This window comes from Gymnogyps californianus, chromosome Z, assembly GCF_018139145.2.
Source record: "Gymnogyps californianus isolate 813 chromosome Z, ASM1813914v2, whole genome shotgun sequence".
Classification (NCBI taxonomy): Eukaryota; Metazoa; Chordata; class Aves; order Accipitriformes; family Cathartidae; genus Gymnogyps; species Gymnogyps californianus.
The window spans coordinates 72,435,853-72,457,613 of record NC_059500.1 but is presented as its reverse complement, the minus strand read 5'-3'; the positions used below and the strand labels follow the sequence as shown (position 1 = coordinate 72,457,613).

The 21,761-nt window shown below is 42.0% G+C and overlaps 1 protein-coding gene across 2 annotated transcripts in view; it reads right to left on the bottom strand.

Annotated features, from left to right (window-relative positions):
* ZFR (zinc finger RNA binding protein) overlaps positions 1-13,879 on the bottom strand; it is a 48,044-nt gene extending 34,165 nt beyond the window's left edge. For both annotated transcript variants that reach the window (XM_050912824.1, XM_050912825.1), the window contains exons 1-2: positions 13,826-13,879; positions 13,454-13,538 (exon numbers count right to left, since the gene is read on the bottom strand). In XM_050912824.1, the coding sequence (XP_050768781.1) occupies positions 13,454-13,538; positions 13,826-13,862 (122 nt within the window). In that variant the 5' untranslated portion in view covers positions 13,863-13,879. The remainder of the gene's footprint in view (positions 1-13,453; positions 13,539-13,825) is intronic.
* Positions 13,880-21,761: the final 7,882 nt, after the last annotated feature.

Genomic DNA, 21,761 nt, shown 5'->3' with positions numbered 1-21,761 from the left:
AATTATTCCTATTTGATAATCACTCCTCTAATTCTACTAACCACCTCTGCCAGCTACTTCTCTACAATTCTTTTACTAATCTCTACCTTAAATAATAATTTTCCATACTGCACCACATCAAGTATTTCAACTTAGTCCCAATAAATAAGACTCCAAAAGATTTAGGCACGTGATCAAGTTATTAGAGAAACAATGAAATACAGTATGTCAGCTGAGCTATGGTAACAAACCACATGCGTGTTCTTCACCACAACAAAGAGAGTAATTCAGTTTAGCTTAATCCCCCACCACAGTGAGAAAAAGTTGAACCAAATCACTCTGTATGTTCTATGGGCTAAGGACACGCAAACAGGTACTGCAGCACAGCAGAGAAACATGCTAACTCACTGACCTGGTAACTTAGCCAGTTTTCTTCGTAGATCAGTTCTTCTCTTCCCCAAAATAAATTCTAATATCCTTACTAGCACCTTTGAGTTCAAGGAATTCCAGCTCTCTTCACATGAAAAGATACTCAGTCCAATTGGCTTTATTAACTAGGTGGAGCTTAAAAATCACAGAATAATTTAGGCTGAAACAAAGACTTGGAGGTCATCTGTTCTAACCCAGTGCTCAAAGCACAGCTAATTTCAAAGTTACATTAGGTTTCTCAGGGCTTCATCCAGTCAGGTCCCGATCATCTCCGAGAATGGAGATTGCAAGTCTGCTCTAGACAACCTGTTCCAGCGTTTGAGCACCCTCATTGTCAAGAATTTTTTCCTTAGTTTATCAAAGCTTCAGTTTCAAAAACAAATGAGCTCTAGAGCAACATTTACGTAAGGCAAACCCAGTTTGTGACCATTCAATTCAATGTAACTTCGTATTACAATTCTTACACTGTTTTAATTTACTATCAAAATAAACATCATTCTTTGATTTAAGAAGTTATGGGTGAAGGACTTGGGAGCTTCAAATTGTACTCTGCTGTATTGCCATTATATTACCTCTTCTGCCAAAAATTTTCATTCAAAAAGAATATATTTTATTCATACCACACCTATTTCTTTAGCTGATCATAATAATAACAGTGCTTCACCACCAAGCTGACTTTAATTTCTATTTTCTAGGAACAACATACATTCTTCGATGCTCATCTTCCAGCTCAGATTTCTATTTCACTGCATCTTCACTATCCCAGCCAGAGCCAGTTTACAGTTTACATGTTGCACTCAATTGTTCTGCTCCAGGTTTTGTAGATGTATGTTTCAGTCAACTACAGAAGGTCATTTCCAGCACCTTACCTAATGTGTTTTGTCTCTCCCTACCTGCTTTAAACTGCTACATGCATATTGCTATTTCCCCATGCTCTTTGCTTCCTCCTCCCAAATCAGCTTGCTTCTATTCAAAAGTTTTACACCCTAGTGTATACCTAGCTTGCCCTCATCTTCTACATCCTAAGTAACCTCAAGATCAAGAGAATTAATTCTTTATTCACAATTATTGTATTACAGTGCACAAGAAAAGTATTTTTTTGTGTAACACCTTTGACTCAAATCTTTGAACACCACCGAATTTCTACTGACACTAATGATGGGAAATACTAATCTTTCTGATGCATTAGTATCAGAACAAATGCCATTTATTATGAAATACCACTATGATATTAAACTTCCTAGATAAGACTGACTACAGTGAGCTGTGACCATGTATCTTTCTCCACACTATCCTCAATCCCATGTCAATCTGATTTTCTGGGGGCTGAGGAGCCACACTGGCTCACAATCTTGCAGAATTCATCCCAGAGCAAAGGCCACAGCAAAAAATTGGCCTTGTCCACATTGCTGTCCGGTGTATGAAACTCCTTTCACTAAGTGGAAGTACGTTCTCCCAAGGCAGGTGCGTATTTTGCTCTGATACTTTGCAAGCTGGACGTAAGACTAACACTGCTGCTGCTTTCATGGTATCAACATTTGATATTGCTCTGTATACTCAGAACTGTGATTCTGAAACAGTATAACATGTAAAACTCTTTCTCATTTGCAAAGTCTCCATTCCAAAACACTGAAGCATCAAAGAGTTATGAAGATCTCCCTGCCCAACAGAACACCACAAAATGAATTAAGCTATACTATAGCTTTAAAAAAAAGTGTAACTCTAGACAGACAGACAGGAAAATTCCAGCCTGAACACTTACATTTGGCCAAGTTGTATTAAAACACCAGCAACAAAAAGTCCACACCCTGAGTACAAGCTCTCAAAACAGAAGGTATTAGCCATCACTACTCCATATTAGTTATTAAAATAACTAGATTAATTTTGTAATTCTGTTGGTAATTTTTATTCCCCTTATCAAAAACCAGAATATTCAAGCAGGAATTAAAAACCTTTTCTGAACTGCACAAAGATCTTCAACAAGGAAACTGTAGCAGTGTTTTTAATATAGGAAAAGAAATATGGACTTCTAAAGTGAAAAAAAGCTGGCAGCACATTTAAAAGTATTAAGTCAGAAGCTGGGTAGGAGGCAGAAATTGCTGATCAATAGCAATTAATGAAGTATTGGTGTCCACTTAGCAAAACATTGTTTTCCAGTTCCAAAACCACACAGGTTTGTCTAACTTAAATAGCTATATAATGTAGGTTTGTAAATGAGCAACATTCTTTCACAAAAACAGCTTAGATGAGATCTTGTGTTATAACTATTAGATCTAATATAGCAGAACCCTCACTTGCTAGTTACTTTTATATAGCAACACTGATAGAAGGTCTGGATTTCCTGTAATGTATCAGCCCAAGAATGACAGAGAATTAAGAGCAATTGAGAAATAAATACGGAATTCTCTTCTGTAGAACATTTGGCTTCTGTCCTTTTTAATTTCCAGCTATTGGCCTTTTCTAGTAAAAAAGCGTTGAGGCTTTATTTGTAAAAAAGTTATTTGAAAGTAGAAAGCCTTATTTATTTTTTGCATGTTAACAATACCAAGAAAATACAACACTTTAATATACTGCTATTTATTTTGCCAGGTAATAACGTCAGATGACTTAAGATTGTAAGATATTTTATCTTCCACATTGTCGTGGTTTAACCCCAGCCAGCAACTAAGCAACACGCAGCTGCCCCCTCACTCCTTCCCCCTCCCAGTGGGATGGGGAGGAGAATCAGGAAAAAAAGGTAAAACTCGTGGGTTGAGATAAGAATGGTTTCATAGCTAAAGTAAAATATAATAATAATTGTAATTAAAAGGAATATAACCAAAAAAAGGGGTAAAAAAGAATACAAAAACAAACCTTAAGGGGAAAAAAAACCCCAGTGATGCACAATGCAGTTGCTCACGACCCACTGGCTGATGCCAGAGCAGCGATCTGCCCCTCCCGGCCAACTCCCCCCTGTTTATATACTGGGCATGACGTTCTATGGTATGGAATATCCCTTTGGCTAGTTCGGGTCAGCTGTCCTGGCCATGCTCCCTCCCAGCTTCTTGCACACCTGCTTGCTGGCAGAGCATGGGAAACTGAAAAGTCCTTAACTTAGGATAAGCGCTACTTAGCAATAACTAAACCATCAGCGTGTTATCAACATTATTCTCACACTAAATCCAAAACACAGCACTGTACCAGCTACTAGGAAGAAAATTAACTCTATCCCAGCCGAAACCAGGACACACATGAACATATTTGTGGAGTAAGTCAAGTGATAAGAAACTTAATGAGGTATCTGTAGCAATTATTGCCAGAGGAATAAATTTTCAGGAAAATGCAGTCTATTTCCATACAAGATACATAGCACGTAAAAGGTATATATAGAGGCGGCACATAAAAGGTTCCCTATAAGCCTTGCTTTTCATCACACTGACTGATTTAATTTAAAAATAAAAATGAATTGTAACACTTGTGCATGTAAGCCGAAGAAAAACGAAAAAGCGCGCGCTCTCTCTCTCTCAGGTGCTGAACACTGAAAACTCTCTTCCTAGAGGCAAAGAACATCTTAAATTTTTTAGTTTTAGTTTTCTGAAGAGTGCTATTTTGACATAGAGTTGAGATCAGGACTAAAATCAATTTTGTCTCTATCCAAACGACAAGCTTCCTCAGAAATTACAACTTCTAAAACATATTTCTTGCAGGTTTTTTTTCATTTTTTTTCATTTAAAGAAGTGATTTTCAAGCTAGCTTAGCACAACATTTAAGCTACTCTTAAAATAATTCTTTAAATACAACTATCTTGAACTAAACCCCCCCCACTAATGAAGACTTATTTCTTGAATTCCAACTTTTAAGAACATTTGAACATTTTAGCATTAAGGAAACCATATTTGTTGAGACCTAACTGCCAGATTTCTCATAGATTATTCTACTAGTAGCAGAATAGTTTTGCAGTTTTTCTTTCAGGGATACGAAGACTAAAACAAGTATGACCTAACTCTACAAAAACTGAAAGAAGCAGTACAATCTGCTGCTTCTTCAGATCCTAACCTAGGAAGAAGCACTACTGAATAACTGGTCAGATGAAGTTTCAGGTGTGTTAATAGAACCTGGGCAGAGCAAAGCAAAAACCAAATAATAATTAAAAAATCAAGTGAGCTTTTTTCCTCCTGACCACACTTGACAATAAACAGCATAAAACAGTGAAATGTAATATCGCACTACATTAAGTTTTACTTTAGAAGTGACTTTACTTCTGTTTTTCTAGAGCCTGTCACTCCGGGCATAAAATTTCGATGAAGACTGAATATATATTTTTAGAACTTTAATGAAAATTATTATTCCCTATTATTACAATTTTGTGAACAGAACATTGTTTGTAACACAATTCACTAAGAATCCAAAGAGAAGCCTGAAGGCATGCAAATGTGCAATCCTCACTTGAGTTCTGTTAAATTTCAGCAGCTCCTGGTAATGTATTCTATGGTTCAACTACGTAAGGCCTAAAAAAGACAGTTCTTTGTAGCAATTTTGAGTTTCCCTTCTTCTTTCTTGTTTCTAAAAACATCCTTGTGTCATTCCATTAAAACAAAAAATACTGATTGCTACTAGATAGCTAAACCATATACTACCAATAACTCACCTCAAAGATGAATATCCTCATGTTTTCAATACACCTTTACTGCTTTATCTTCACATTTAGTCTCATGACTTGGTTTAAATCCAATCAAATTCTGCAATGTTTTCCTCACCGTACATCACAACATAACTGCAAGTGTCTGTAAGAGTGATGCAATATATGCTCTATATCTACCTCCCTTTAGTCAGTTGCACACAATGGACAGCTCATTGCTTTCACTATCAAAACATTGATTTTATTCAAGTCTAGCCAACAGCCATGCTCACAATGATAACATGCAAGACAAAAAGAACTGAGCTTGAGATGTTACGTCTGCCTGAAAAAGTACCAACTACTAACATTTTCCCTGTCAAAATCACAGACTCAAAGAGTGGCTGAGGTTGGAAGGGACCTCTGGAGGTCATCTGGGGGTCCAATCCCACTCAAGCAGGGCCACCTTGAGCCATTGCCCAGGACCGTGTCCAGACAGCTTTTGAATGTCTCCAAGGATATGGAGACTCCACAGCTTACCCGGGCAACCTGTGCCAGCGCTCAGTCACCCACACAGTAAAAAAGTGTTTCCTGATGTTCCGAGGGAACCTCCTGTGTTTCGGTTTGTGCCCATTGCCTCTGGTCCTGTCACTGGGCGCCACTGAAAAGAGCCCGGCTCTGTCCTCTTTGCACCCTTCCTTCAGGTATTTATATAGATGAAGAAGGTCCCCCTCAGCCTTCTCTTCTCTAGGTTAGACAGTCCCAGCTCTCTCAGCCTTTCCTCATAGGAGAGATGCTGCAGTCCTTTCATCATCTTTGTGGGCCCCTTGTTGGACTCGCTCCAGTATGTCCATGTCTCTCTTGTACTGGGGAGCCCAGAACTGGACACAGGGTGCCAGGTGTGGCCTCACCAGTGCTGAGTTAGAGGGGAAGGATCACCTCCCTCGACCTGCTGGCAATACTTTGTCTAATGCAGCCCAGGATGCCATTCGCCTTCTTTGCTGCAAGGGCACATTGCTGGCTCACCACCAGGACCCCCAGGTCCTTTTCTGCCAAACTGTTTTCCAGCTGGGTGACCCTCAGCATGTATTGGTGCCTGGGGTTGTTCCTTCCTGGGTACAGAACTTTGCACTTCCCCTTGTCGAACTTTGTGAGATTCCTGTCAGCCCATTTCTCCAGCCCGCTGAGGTCGCTCTGGATGTCAGCGTGACCCTCTGGCGTATCAGCCACTCCTCCCAGTTTTGCGTCATGAGCAGACTTGCTGAGGGTACACTCTGCCACATCATCCGGATCATTAATGAAGATGTTAAACAGAAAAAAATGCTAAAATTGGCAAGTTCTCTATAAAAGGAAAGAAACTTCACTGGTATGGAAAATTTTATTCAATTCTTAAAACGTTCTGTATTTCCTGCCTTAAGCTACTACTTTGCTTTTCTAATACCAATAATGCAACTATACTTTAACCTACCGTTGTTGCATTTTAGTAGCACACAAAATTTTTACACGTAGTTTAACACCGTAGAGTTAAGCCTACAACCATTAATCCATTTTGACGTTACAACTACAAAGGACGTAACTATACCATTAACAGAAAAGCTTCACAAAGTCCTTGGTTCCTAAAGACATGAGCCTGCTACAAATTTCAACTAGCTGGCAGACTTCCCTCCTAAAAATGACAAAGGCTCCTCCGAATAGTGAGGCACCTTTCCTCCCCAATTACCACCACCTCCTCTGTCTCCCCATCATTAGTCAACTGCAATACCGGCATACAGGCCATGTTAACAAACCCAGAGCCCCTCATTGCTTTTCTAATGTTGGCATACCTCCTTTGAGAGTGGGACCTCGCTGATTTGAAAATAAGTCTATCAAAATCTTCTTATAAACTGCAGTAGCTTACTGGAGGCTTCTTGTGTATGTTAAGTAAGCTAGAACAGCACGTTTAGGATAGCACTTAAGACTAACATTGGTTGAACAAAAGAGTGCCACACAGCTCTATCATATTCAGTGAAGTCTCTTTTGCTAAAAATACACATGCTTTAAGATGTGATGCAACTCAGGATAGCATGGGCATAAAATTCACAGAAAGAAAGCATTTGGAGTTTTTATACTATGATATAGGTACCTTCATCCTATGATAAAACTATGATTACTTTCATTCCCCATGCATTTTAGAATGGGGTGCATATAACACAATACTGTAAGATGAAAAAATGTTTTTCTTAACGTAAGTTTAAGTCTAGTAGTACATTTTCACTTCAGAAGAAGCCGTAAGTCCTATTCAGTATTGTCCTTATCTTCCTGTTGTCCACCAGTACAAGTCTGAATCACGTTTAGTGATACTTCAAGCTTGGGCTGGTAAGCCTGTGTGAATTACAGCCCTGAAGTCTCTGAAAGATTGAATACTTTTGAAACCAGTATCTAGCTGAAGAAGAGGTAACTGGGGCAGACACTGAAGACGAAAGTAAAGTTAATTAGAAGTACTAGCAAAAGTGAAAAAAAACACTCCACCCCCAAACAATTCTCAATAGCCAACTTATCCATACATAGCTTTTCACCTTCCTTTGCTGTTCTGCACCAGCCTTGAATATCCTGTAACACCACGCACTGCACTTGAATTCCAAAACAGCTAAAACTGGAAGAGTTAACTTCCACATGACTGCCTAGAAGAATGCATCTTAACCTAAACTCACAGGCACTGTGGTCTGCTCTAGACCTGAACTGCTAAAACTGCCTTTATCTGTGAGGGCTCACCACACTTAGTAATATTCACGCTACTTGAAGGCAATTCAAAGTTAACAAATCACTCCTAACTACCCAAGAATCTCCCATCTGTGTCCTGTCTCATTAGAGCAGAGACACGGTATGAATATCACTAAGATGAAACTCAGACACTTGAAGATTCTTTATCTTCTTAACAGAAACCAAAATCTTAACACAAGGTTAATTAAATGAGACTACCACATTTGCACACTTCTCTGTCCAAACATTTCTCAATGCCTCTATCCTCCACCAGCATCCCCATATTTCAATCAGCCAACTTTAGAATAAAACCATAACTATGCCTCTCTCCAGCACGGAATCAAGAATGCTAATATTTTTTACATGAGAGACAAGCCAATATTAGGTTGTTCACTTCAAAGTGAATAGACACACAATGGTTCAGGTGACCTACAGAGCATCCACACACAAAGAAAAGAGGACTACTGTCACCAAATTCCACATTTATTTCAGGCTCCTAAACAGATGGATTAATACAGTTACTTAAATAAGTAACAGATGAAGTTTGCATTTCATGCAGGTTTATAATCTTAGGCCCCAATACCACCACTAGCTGATAGCACAAATTGTAAAGGTATTGCAATATTCAGAGAAATCTCCTGTATTGATATTTGCATAATCTAATGCTTCTCTCATTAAGACATGATATTATTACTGAGTAGTGCACACACAGAATTTTGAATGAGCGGGGCAGCAGGAAATTTTATGCAGTGACAACACTGAAAGGAACAAGAATGCTTCTAATCCATTATTTACAGGTTTAAAGGGCACTCAGCTCTTTTGCTGCCTTTGATTAAATATGAAACGAGTTAAGATTTCAAATGTGTTTTATGAAAAGTAGTATTTATGAACTAAGAAAGACAGACATCTATTTCCTTTCTTATCTAGTCAATTCAGGGAACTATACTGCTTACACTGTTACAACAGTACATACATTATCAACTCCTGCACACACTACTCATGAATTTCCCAAATCCAAGATCTAACACCTGAGCAGCTACCAATCTGGCCTTTACAACTGCTTCAAATATCAGTATTTAATGTTAAGACTATACTCCTTGGATAAATTTTAATTTATCCTTCATGTGAAGGATAAGAGAGTATTTAAATGATCCACCTTGGCCACACATCAACTAGAATCACAGGAAGACGCAGTGATTTCTATGCCAATAATAGCTTCATAGTCCTTTCAGTTGTGGATTTAAAGAGGCTATTTCCTTGAACCCAATAGTTCTAATATGTTGTCCCTTCACTACTGTTAATGCAAATTAGAATATTGTCATTTTGAGAAACTGGAATTCCAACAGGGTTTATACTGGTCTCCAATAAGCCTACAATTAAATACAGAAAACCTTTATTACAAGCATCTTTCAAGTATCACTTAGTACAGCAGATTTTCTCCTTTGAGTCCTCTGAGTGGGAAGACTACAACCGCGGGAACAGTGACTTTCCATTTGTGGACACTGAAATTGTAAGGGACCAGCTGTATCAACTGAATGTTCGTAAGTCCATGGGGCCTGATGGGATTCATCCCAGACTGCTGAAGGAGCTAGTGGATGTTACAGCAGAACCCCTCTTGATCATCTACCAAAGGTCTTGGGAGTCTGTGGAGGTCCCTGCTGACTGGAAGCTAGCCAATGTTACTCCAGTTTACAAGAAGGGCGTGAGGGAAGACCCAGGAAACTACAGACCTGTTAGTCTAACCTTAGTTCCCAGAAAAATTATGCAGATCATACTGGGTGCTACTAAAAGGCATTTAAAGAACAATGCAATCATCAGGCACAGTCAACGTGGGTTCACAAAAGGAAAGTCTTGTTTAACTAATTTGATATCCTCCTATGGTAAGGTCACCCACCTAGTGGATGAAGGGAAGGCAGTGGATGTAGTTCTGGATTTTAGTAAGGCTTTTGATACTGTCCCTCACAGCATGCTTCCGGACAGGTTGTCCAACTGTGGGATGAGCGGGTTCACGGTGTGCTGGGAGAAGAACTGGCTGGACAACAAGGCTCAAAGGGCTGTAGTGAATGGGGCTACATCTGGCGGGCAACCAGTCGCCACTGGTGTTCCTCAGGGCTCAACTGTAGAGCCAGTTCTGTTCAATGTATTTATCAACAATCTGGATGCAGGAGTTGAATGCACCATTAGCAAGTTTGCTGATGATACCAAACTGGGAGGTGCTGGTGACTCTCTTGGGGGACAAGATGCCTTGCAGAGGGATCTAGATAGATTGGAGCATTGGGCAATCATTAATGGGACGAAATGTTACAAGTCCAAATGCTGGATTCTGCACCTGGGACGGAGTAATGCCAGGCACAAGGATAAACTGGGAGAGGAGTGGCTGGAGAGCAGCCCTGCAGAAAGGGATCTGGGGGTGCTGGTAGCCAGCAGGCTCAGTATGAGTCAGCAGCGTGCCCTGGCAGCCAAGAGGGCAAACCGCATCCCGGGGTGCATCAAACACAGCATGACCAGCCCGTCAGAAGAGGTGATTGTCCTGCTGTATTCAGCACTGGAGTGGCCTCACCTTGAGGGCTGTGTGCAGTTCTGGGCCCCACAATTTAAGAAGGACGTGAAGGTCCTTGAATGCGTCCAGAGGAGGGCAACAAAGCTGGTGAAAGGGCTGGAAGGAATATCCTGCGAGGAGCGGCTGAGGACTCTGGGCTTGTCTAGTTTGGGGAAAAGGAGGCTGAGGGGCGACCTCATTGCTCTCTACAGCTTCCTGAGGAGGGGAAGTGGAGAGGGAGGTGCTGGTCTCTTCTCCCTGGGATCCAGTGACAGGACACGTGGGAATGGCTCAAAGCTGTGCCAGGGGAGGTTTAGACTGGACATGAGGAAGCACTTCATTACAGAGAGGGTGGTCAGATACTGGAACAGGCTTCTAGAGAGGTGGTTGATGCCCCAAGCCTGTCAGTGTTTCAGAGGCATTTGGACAATGCCCTTAACACCATGCTTTAGCTGTTGGTCAGCCCTGAAGTGCTCAGGCAGTTAGACTACATGATCATTGTAGGTCCCTTCCAACTGAAATAGTCTATTCTATTCTTTGAAATTGATCAGAAACTATTTAGACTCTCTTCTTTCTGATGCAAAGTTTTGGGGTTTTTTTTCTGCATGTCTCCAGCTGAAGATTTAACAGTTTCATACTTTGAGATATTCCAAGAAAGGCATGTATCCTAAAAAGAATTGCACAGATTTTTTGCACTTAGCTGAAGTGCTGAAATCAACAGGATTCTATGCATTATCATTAGGGAGCACTGATTGAGATTCCCTTAAAGTTGCAGCCTAAAGTTCTCCCAATACATCAGAATTTTTTACAGCCATTTTGCCAAGACAGAACCCCCAAAAACGTGACCAATAATGTGTTTATTATGAAAATTTTGGTTACTTGCTATAAAAACTATACTAGGACTTCTAAACGGCATATATCAAAGAACTAAGATCTTCAATTGCAAGTGTCTGATTTGCCCTCCTAAAACAACTTGCTATTTTGAGGAACTTTTTTACAATCCATAGATTATTTCTGTGGCCAGAATTTTTTTTTTTTTAGATTTATGAGGCTCACCCATGTATTAACTATGCAGATAAACATTCATTTGTTTATCTATTATCCTCATTTCTAAGAATGCAAGAATTTTATTATTCTATAAACTGTTACTTCAAATACTGGTAACAATCTTAGAGGACTTGTTGCAATATTAAATCTTTTACTATCTTCCCGTGCCACCACCATCTCTCTCTCAAACATAATGGAGTGGAATATACATTTTGTAGCACTCTAAACAAGCTACTAAGGACCTGTCAAGTCTGCCTCATGAAGGTGAGCTCCCTTTTAGACATTTTAAGTGACTCCTGTGTTTTCTCCTCAAAATATTAAATTCATTCTTATGAAAGGACTGCTTTAACACTGATTGCTGTGTCTCTTCACTTTCAGATATGGCAAATATACAAACCATTTATAGGATGTAGCGTCTTTTACTGATAGCAAATGAAATAGTATCTTGCACTTGTGATACCAAAGGAAAAAGCTTCTTTTGATCACTTCTCCATTTGCTCAAGAACATATTTAGGATCAACTATGAAAACAAGTTTTGAACTTCAATGTTATTCCAATTATGTTTTTATATTGCGATTCAAGAGGAAATTTCAAATGAGTTGTTCAGGTTCGTAAGTCTACGGACCACCTCAGCTCCACAAAAAACGGAATAATAATTTTAAAAATTCATCTCCACTTCAAAACTGCAGACATACGGATCTCAGTTTATTACTCACTTAATTTGCTTACTTACAAAAAAAAAGAAAATCCTATTCAGAAACTCCTTGATACCCCATGACAACTCAGTTTCAAATTTCACTATAACTGTCAAGTAAAACATAAACATACTGTGAGCACCTAATCTTAAAAGAACGAGAAGACGAGCTAAGTTTAATCCTCTCCTTTAACTATTAAGCATTGGAGTAAATGAAATTTAATGCACTTTATGTCCATTTCCAGGAAAAAAAATATATAAAGAATAGATTGGGAGTCATTCCAAGTCCTCCATAAAACTGTATATTCCTGAAACTATGTCAGGTATGCAATTTTTATTAGCTAGTTAACAGTACCACACACCTGCATTCGTTTGCTAATAATCCCTCATATATTTGTTTTATTCTTCTGTTTTTCCCAGTAACCAAGACTTAGGCATCAAGGAAGGTCTTTATTACATATTTATGAAACGAGTAATGTAGATTCAAATGTGGACTTTAAGGTGCTACTCCAATACAAGCCAAAAATGTGAAGATGTTCCTGATTGTATCTGGTTTTTGCCAAATTAAGCAATCTGATTTCAGAAAATGTGAGATAATAGATGCTACAAATTACTTTTTAACACTCTGATACACAATTTGGACACACGAAAACTACAAAGATACAAAGACTTATGGTAGTGTGTCTGTACAAGATGTACAGTTACAGGTCCCCAAGGTCCACTAGAAGACCTGCTCCTGGTCTTAGATATCAAAGTAGGAAATCTTTCTAAAAGGCGCCTGGCCCTGAAAGTATCTTTCTACTTTCTTAGAGACATTAATTATAACATTGCTTCAATGGAATGAAGTCCCCTGTATTTTCTGGTGCTTCAGCTCTTCCCTTATCCATCCAGTCTCCCATAGGTTGGGTTCTAACCTACGTTAAAAAGGATTCTGTCCTCCCACACTGACATAAGTGGGGGCAAAGACTTGGAGAGCAAGCCTCATCTTCCCTGAAGCTGAAGGAGGAGAAGGGCCCGGGGGCGGCAGACGGTAACTCGCCGGTGGTGTTGACTGCAAGTGGCCATTTTAATTTAAGGGCCTTGGGACCTGATGCTGCCGCTGATTCTCCTCCTCCTCTGTGGTGCCCTGCTCCACCTCCCCACCCTCACACCACTGGGAATACAGGGAGGCCCTTACCAGGAGAGCAAGAAAACACACCCGCGGGCAGGGCAGACAACCAGAAGGGTCCCAGGCACAACCATCCCGGAGGAGCGGGGTGCAGAAAAGGCCCCCGCACGGGGCGGGGGATGGGAGCAGTCCCGAGCCCTCACCCCGAGGGGGCGGGGAGATCCCGCTCAGAGACATGGGACCGGAGGCGAAGAGGGGAGAGGGGGCTGCGGGCCCGGACAGAGGGAGGGGCGGGGCGGGGCAGGGAGGGGTCGCGGTGGTTACCTATACTGGGCAGCAGCCCCGCTATGGGTGAATCCAAAGTAGTTGCCGGTGGCCATTTTGGCATCTTCTCCCAGCCGGCTGGGCACTGTGTCGACGATAACCAAGAGGCGGCGGCGGCGGTCGGGGCCATGACAGGAGGCCCGGCAGGAGGAGGGGGGAGGGGGAGGCGGGGGGGGAAGGGGGGGGGGAGAGAAGGGGACAGACAGACAAGGGACAGAAAGAGCGCGCGAGCGCCAGGTCAGACACGGCGCCTCAGGACACCCCCCCCGTCCCCCGTCCCGTCCCGCTCCCCCCCCGCCCTGCGCGCGCGGGCCGCAACCCCTCCCTCTCCGCGCGCACGGACACACATACATACCGAGCGCCGTTACTTACCATAGGTGAACGAAACTACCGGGCATATGGGAATCATGAGTCCGAGCTGGCAGCGACAGCGGCGGCTGAACTCTCAACTCTCACCCCCCCTCCCTCCTCCTCACCGCCGCGCTCGCTCCCTTCCCCCCACCCACCTACGGCGACAACGGCGGAGTGCGACCGGGCCGGCGCCGTGCGCACGCGCGGGATGTGCGAGGGGCCGCTGGGAGTTGTAGTCCGGCCCGTGGCCGCGCCCCCTACCCCTGCCCGCAGAAGAGGGCGCTGGGTGCCGCGAGAGCCGCCGCCGCAATGGAGGCGCGGATCCTCGTGTGCGCATGCGCGGGATGTGCAAAGCCTCTTGGGAGCTGTAGTCCTCCTCCCTGAGGCCCAGGCGCGATGGAGAGCCGCTGTCAGGGGAGCGCTGCACCTAGCGCCCGCCTGTCCCAGTCCTCCCGCCATTACCTCCGTTCCGCACCCACAACCACACCACACCCCTACCCGCGGACATCTTGCAAAGATAGGGTCGGTTTCTCATTCTTGCCTGCAAAGGCACAAGGCACCGCAGTAGGTAGCTCCAGTAACAGAAGTCCAGGTGAAGTGGGTCACCACCACCCCTGCCACATACTGGTGTTTGTCCCCATGCATGTACTGCACGCGTCGGTGTTTACCGGCTTTCCCATGCAAGCACATGGTCCGCTGAAGCCTCACATACACAGCAGCTACCTACTTAGCGCTCTTGCAAGGCCACAGAGTTAAAAGGCAGCAGCTGCAGGTAGTGCGGGCGTGCAGAGTTCACAGCAAGACCTCGGACTTGTCTAAACTTGAAAGAAGTTTTAGATTCACCTGGGCCCCCAGTTGCACCACCACAACCGCACATGTGAAGAGCAACATTGCTGTCGTCCAACTAAAGCCATGTGCACATCGTCTGATCTGTCCCCAAGGCACCGCAGCTGAGGCATGTCCACAAATTAATTCTGCAGTAGTTCCCATGTGCTTATTGCACATGTGAAGTAAAGCCTCACCCATACAGGGTCCGTTCATCTGAAGTTTCTAGGCACCAGCAGTCCATCCGATTGCTCCCAAAAACCATTGGGCAGCATACTGCAGCCAGTGCAGTAACCTCCCCTTCAAAGTGACTGAATTTGCATGTTCCCCATGACTCTGTCCCACGTTTAGGCAATCCTTCCCTCTGAGCAGCAGATGCTTCTCAAAGCTCTGAACAAAGCAAAACTTAAATCCTTAAATACTCCCATCTCATTTGTGTACTTTGTCTGTGCTATGACGTGCATTTTTCATAAACTAATCAAGACTTATAAAAAAATTCTGGATTAATTAAAAAGTGATCATTTCAGAAGTATTTGTTTTCTGTAAGCCACACCTACTCAAAACACCCCTGCTTGGGATCTCCCACAGTCCTCACAAAAGCAGGTGTCTCCCTTATCCCACAGTACCTGCGGTCATCTTAGGCAGTAAGACTTCAACAAAGATATTATTGTTCATAAAACAAATGACAAGAGGAAAGTCATTTCTCATCTCAAGCTTACACTATTGCAGCTGCATATGAAGTATATCTACTTAAGATGCCAAACATTCTTGCCAATTCACTGAACATAATTTGTTGGTCATTATTACTAGTTTTGCATAGGAATGAAATAGTACTGTACCTCTGGTTCGTTCTTATCCTAATCAAGCACAACAGGAAAAGGAACCTGCATGGTAAAAGAATGAATTTCCAACCTCTGTGGTGCACTTCCACTCAAAGTGCTTTTCTGTGAAGAAAGCAGCTATTGGGTGAAGACATTTAATTGCTATTGCTTATAAAAACAAAAGCCCTAATGGTGAAGTTATATACAAGAGTACTTCAGGAGAGAGCTCTACACAAACCTTCTATAAAAGAACTTACAGGGCATGACCTCTGCCATGAGAACCTCAATGGACTCAGGATACACATATGAGAGTTATCTATACTCTCCCCTCCTTATTTTTATTAAAAATTGTCATAATTGGACCACTGCATCATGGTGCTTGGACAAGAAGGAAATGGAAGTTTTCTTTGTTCCACTGTCTTTCAAGTTTTTTCAGTTATAAACCTTCCAATATACTGATAAATATACAGTATTTAACACACATTTCATTAAAAATATAAGCATCTATATACACACAGAGACATTCACACACCTTTTAACATCGCATCACTAAAGCTATATTTTGCAAGTGAGTAGGCCTGCAATTGCCTGTTCCTTCTTCATTGATGAGGTAAACTTGGAACATTTACCCTCTTTCCAACCTTTGGCTCCACAAGCTGAAGAAAAAAAAAAGCTTTCTTATTCACAATACAGATTTCTGTCTTAGGTTTCATAACTTCTTTTGTCCAAGTAATTTCTAGTAGTTCTAATTCAAATATTCCACCCTATATCTTGTGATTTCAGCCTTGCATATGTCTGAGCATAAGCTCTCGTTTGGCAGCCCGATTCAGCTGCAATTTCAACAGAAGATTCAGATTACTCTTCTGAGTGAATTTTACATGTAGAATCTTCAGTGCATATATCACTGTAAAAAGATTACAACATCCTTTACGAGAAGTCACACTTACTAAGTGTGACAAAAAAAAAAAAAAAGAACGTTTCCCATTTTCTTGGAAAAAAACCCCAGTGGTATTATACAAGTCTTTCCCTCAGCAGTTTCCGAATAAGAACCTGATGCTTCCTGGTGACTTCGTGAACCATTACATAACATCTATTTATGTTACTACTAGCTCGCAGGATCAGATTCATAGTCTATACTTAAAAAACCTCAGTGGCTTATAAAACAAGATTGCATCTCTGTAAGACATGTGTATCAGATTTGCTTCAAAATGAAACAGTCATAAATTCAGATTAGATCCTTTAGGGCATTTTGAACTTTACCAATTTCTGTATCCTTAACCGGAAGGAAAATAAATGGAGTGATAAAGTGCAAATCATGTGGCAGAGGGAGAAAGGCAGAAAAGCTTTAGTGAAACATTCAAAAGATTTTTTTTAAATAGGAAAAAGAAACTTCTCTGTCTCTGTTCCTATTAAGATTACAGAAGAACAGCCAATAATTTCCAGAATGAAAGCACACACTGGAACACAAAACTTTAATTTGGAATTAAATAGTACAGCTACCGTATTTGTGCAAAGTTCAATGCATCTAAAAATATCAGACAAAAATGGCAAGCTAGCATTCAGAAAAACAAATCTTTGCCCTTCATTTCAACTATATGAAAGGAGATCTCCAAAATACGGTGAGAAGAAGAAAGCACCATATAACATGCAGTGTCATCAATCCTACTATGTTACTTTAATGTCCAAGACGTATGTCTCTGCTGCTACCACAGGATTGCAAAACTGTAGTTGAAACACAATAGGGAAAAGTCTAACTCTTTTGTACCTTCTCTGTAAACCACTAAAAGTGAGCAAACATAATTTTTTTTTTTTTGGTAGCAGATGGAGGTAAGATTTCTTAGAGGCAACCTTCCAGTTTATTTAAAACCAGACTCTCGGATGGCCTTTGTGTGACCACCAGAGGGCAGGGCAGATGTACCAGGATTAAAGCTTTCTTACACAGTAGGGTACAGACCATGTTAACAAAGCTGCGCTTTTATTTCCTGAAAAGGTAATTTAATACTTAGTGCTCTCTTTGTAAAAGCTCTAGATAGGAAAAGGTTTAAAATCGGTATAAGGAGTCCAGTGCTATCTTCTCACCTGGAAATTATTTCAGATAGCTATAGAGACAAGACATTCATCAGCTTATCAACCTTCTTATTTTAAAGTGAAATTACATTTTTTGAACAGTGAAGACAAAGACCCGATGTTTTCACCAAGGTTTTAAGTGATTAAAGCAAAAAAGTGTTACCTTTTAACAACAGGATTTAGACCTTGAACAGTGACCATAACAGAAGTGTTAATAAAATAATTTATTCAACCACAAATGGAAGTTACCAGTGTTTAGAATACCAAATTGCAACATAAAAAACCCCACCACCCAAACACAAGCATAACACAAAATTATGCAAGCGTTAATGCAAATTCAAATTACACATCATACACACACGAGAAACAAACCAGTTACAGTACTGTCCTGGTTTCGGATAGGATAGAGTTAATTTTTCTTCTTAGTAGCTGGTACAGTGCTGTGTTTTGGATTGAGTGTGAGAATAATGTTGATAACACGCTGATGGTTTAGTTGTTGCTAAGTAGTGCTTATCCTAAGTCAAGGATTTTTCAGTTTCCCATGCTCTGCCAGCAAGCAGGTGTGCAAGAAGCTGGGAGGGGGCATGGCCAGGACAGCTGATCCGAACTAGCCAAAAGGGTATTCCACACCATAGAACGTCATGCCCAGTATATAAACAGAGGGGAGTTGGCCGGGATGGGCAGCGGATCACTGCTCTGGCATCGGTCAGTGGGTGCTGAGCAACTGCATTGTGCATCACTTGTCTTTTCCTGTTTTTTTTTTTTGTTGTTGTTATACTCCTTTTCATTACAATTATTATAATATTATTATTCTTAGTTAGTAGTATATTTTAGTTTACTTTAGTTGTTAAACTGTTCTTAACCCACCAGTTTTACGTTTTTTTTTTTTCTCTGCTCCTCACCCCACTGGGAGGGGGAAGCGGCTGCGTGGTGCTTAGTTGCTGGCTGGGGTTAAACCACGACAAGTACACAAGCAGAAATACTGCCTGGCAGTATCCCTTACTCTTTCTTTCCTGACACTTTAATAAAATTAGCGTCCATATTATAGGCTAACCTTCCCTTCCTCAGCAGATTTCTTCGTCCACCTTTTAAACTAAGAAGTACTGAGTACTAAAACTTTGAAGAGCTGTCCCTCATTCTGCTTTCCCCAAAATGTGTTTCCTACCAGCTCTACTATTTGTGACTAGAGGAGTCAGCCATTGCAGTTAGTAATTGCTATGTGATCAGAAGCATGAGCTTGTATTTTTCATCATTCCTCTTCGAATCTGCATGCTAAAATTTCTCTTTGAAGAAAAAGCTAATGCTTCAACATTCTTCTCAGCCAAAGACATGTGTGATATGAAATGAGGCAATCAGGCAGTAACTAGAAGAATTTAAGCCCTTTTAAGGCAGCTACAGAAGGAAAGTGTCTGATGAAGGAACAAACCCATTACAAAAATCTATTTTAAGAGCTCAGAAAGTGAACTATACCCCTTGGGGGGATAGATGTCTTGCTCAGAAGGTAACAAAAGAAATTTACCTTGGAAAAATTAAGGATCCTTTCCCACTTTTCTAAAGCCAGCATTTTTTCTTAGTATCTTCTTTCTTCTTTTTCAATGGAATAAAATATAGTAAGGGTAATTTACCAAAAAGCTCAAACAGCCACAATACTCAACAACCAGAATAATTCTCAACCTATCATTACTGAACAACAGAACATGAAATCCCCCGTTGTAGCAAACACTCCCTTCCCCTCACTGACCTGTTATTTGGGAATTCAGCTGTAAAAATAAACTCGGTGCTTGCTTTGGAGGAAATGCTGCAGGTGGGAGAAATTAACTCATTAAGATCCAGCAGAAAAATCTCTTTTAGTCATTTTGATTTTTTTCAAGGCTGAAGGACTTGATTAAAAATGCATAAAGAATTGTTGACTTGAATGTGACGCTCCTAAAACCTTAGCATTCTTTGTGTATCAGGTGTTGACCTATAAGAAAGCAAAGCAGACAGGGATAACAAAGACCTGAACTGCCATTACTATTCTAATATGAAAAGTTAGTAAAAGCCTTGAAAAGAATGGCTATGTTTTTTCAAATTAATATTCTACATGTGGAAACTATCTTGCGTGGAACAGTTGGTTTTTGTTTTTTTTTTTTGTTGGAGTTAAGCATTAAGTATTAAAAGATCATCTGTTCATCTTTCACAATTATATGGCTTGACAAGCCTGATATTTGCACAGTGTTGATAATTAGTATATTTGCATGCATGTGATTTACTGTGCTTTGATTCTGTATAAAAAACCATAGTTTTATTTTCCAGAGGTCAGGCATGTAGTAAGAACTGTATGTTTTTCTATTTTTCTTTTTGTTTTGCAACATAAATAACATTATGAAACAGCCAATTTCCAAGAAATAGTTAAAAGAGTGCACTTCTAATTTCTGGTATTAACTTCCTGTTTTCGTGCTACTAAAGTGAAAAAGTAAAAAACTGGCTCTCATACTGAGCCAGTTTACCTTGATTCACGGTGAGGACTGTAAAGACCGCATGGATCCCTTCTAAAAACCTCTTTGCCCACTTCCCGTAAGTATTTTTTCAGAAACACTGCAGCTGCTCATGCTGACTTTGGGGGAGTATCCCAGCTTGAAACATGATGTTTATCCTTCTGGCCCATGTTAATGAACAGGGATTTTTGGAATTTAAAAAAGCCTAAGACTTTTGGTTTTAAACACTTTAATAAATGTTTGTTCTTGACACTACAGATGCCGATGAGCCACCACCCCACTTCACCTGTAACCAACAACAGCTTTATGTGGAAGCTAGGATTGGGACTAGAGTCCACTTCCTATTTCTGCTAAGTTTGCTTGCACTTTTTACAAAAACCTTGCATTGTCATGGTAGCAAAAGCACAGGTCTAGAGGTAATAATGAGAAAAGGACTAAACTAAACTGATAATGGGTATTTGAAGCACTGGCATCCTGCTGTGCTTACAGCACGACTACATGACCCATTGGTGCAAACAGTAACAGGCTGCGTTAGTTTTGTGTGAAGTTGTATTGACTATGATAATATTTTAATGTTAATAAATCCCATCATAAACTCAAAGTAAGTACAGGCTCAAATAGGTAACACGGGAAGAGCCAACATGAAACCACTCATGCTCTGACAGCATGCTTAGCCTGCCGCAGTTTGCGAAGGCTACTAAAAGTCTGCTTTCACAAAGGTGGGGTAGAGGACCCTTTCCCCACCTCCCCTTCAAAGAGGTGTCATCTTGGTTTCTCTCAGAAGCTGTTGCATACTTGTTTAGATGAACTAAGCCTACAGCTCCTTTTCAACTCCTGACAGAGGAGACGAGCACTTATGATACAGCGTGTTCTGGTGTAAACACACTACAGAAATAGGCAAGACTGTCAAATCATATTTCCAAGTTGTTTTTTTTTTTTTCTTGGAAGGTTTTTAGAAAGCAGGTGTCTAAAACAGGAGCTGAGATTGTTTTCACCTTCAGACCCCAGCGCTTCAGGCTGCGCTTGACCCACGGTGACTGCCAAGATGGGAGCCCTAATGCTCACCCGCCCCCCCCAGCCGCAAAGCCCCGCAGGAAGAAAACGAAACCCAAGCCACCCGGTGAAAGAAAGCAGAACCGGCGCTTTCCTGAACAGCGCCTCAGGTGCCATCCGGGGCTGCGGTTTCCGTATGCAAAGCCACCGCAGCGACACCGCCTCACGCCGCTTCCGCGGAGACGGCTGCTGGCCGGGCGGCTCCGAACGAGATCGAGGAACCGCTGCGACGTGCGAAACAGAACGGCCATTTACGGATTTTTTTTTTTTTTTAATGGGTTCCTTTTAAGCATTAAGGGCCCTCCTCCCGACCCCCTCTCGCAGCCCCTCAACGGAGGGCAGGCGGCTGGTGAAGGCCCGGCCACGGCGGCGCCTCCCCTCAGCGGGGCCGCAGCCCCGAGGCCTCCCGGCTCCAGGCTGGGCCGCGGGGCGGGCTGGGCCCTGCCGTCAGCCCCACAGCTGTCCCTTCGGAGGGCGCATTTCTGCCCCCTCGGTGCTTGGATGGCGTGAGGCGGCGGACGCGGGGACCAGCCCCGCCGGCGGCGGTTCCTGCTGCCCGCCCGAGACCCCAGCCGGCGCGGGGGAGGCGGGAACGAGTAACAAAGTGGCCGCGTCCCCTTTAAACACCTCCCCCCCACCCCCTCCCACGTGGTGCAGGGCAGAGGCGGGGATTCCGCGGTGCGTCACTTCCGTTCCGCTCGGGGTGTAGAGGAG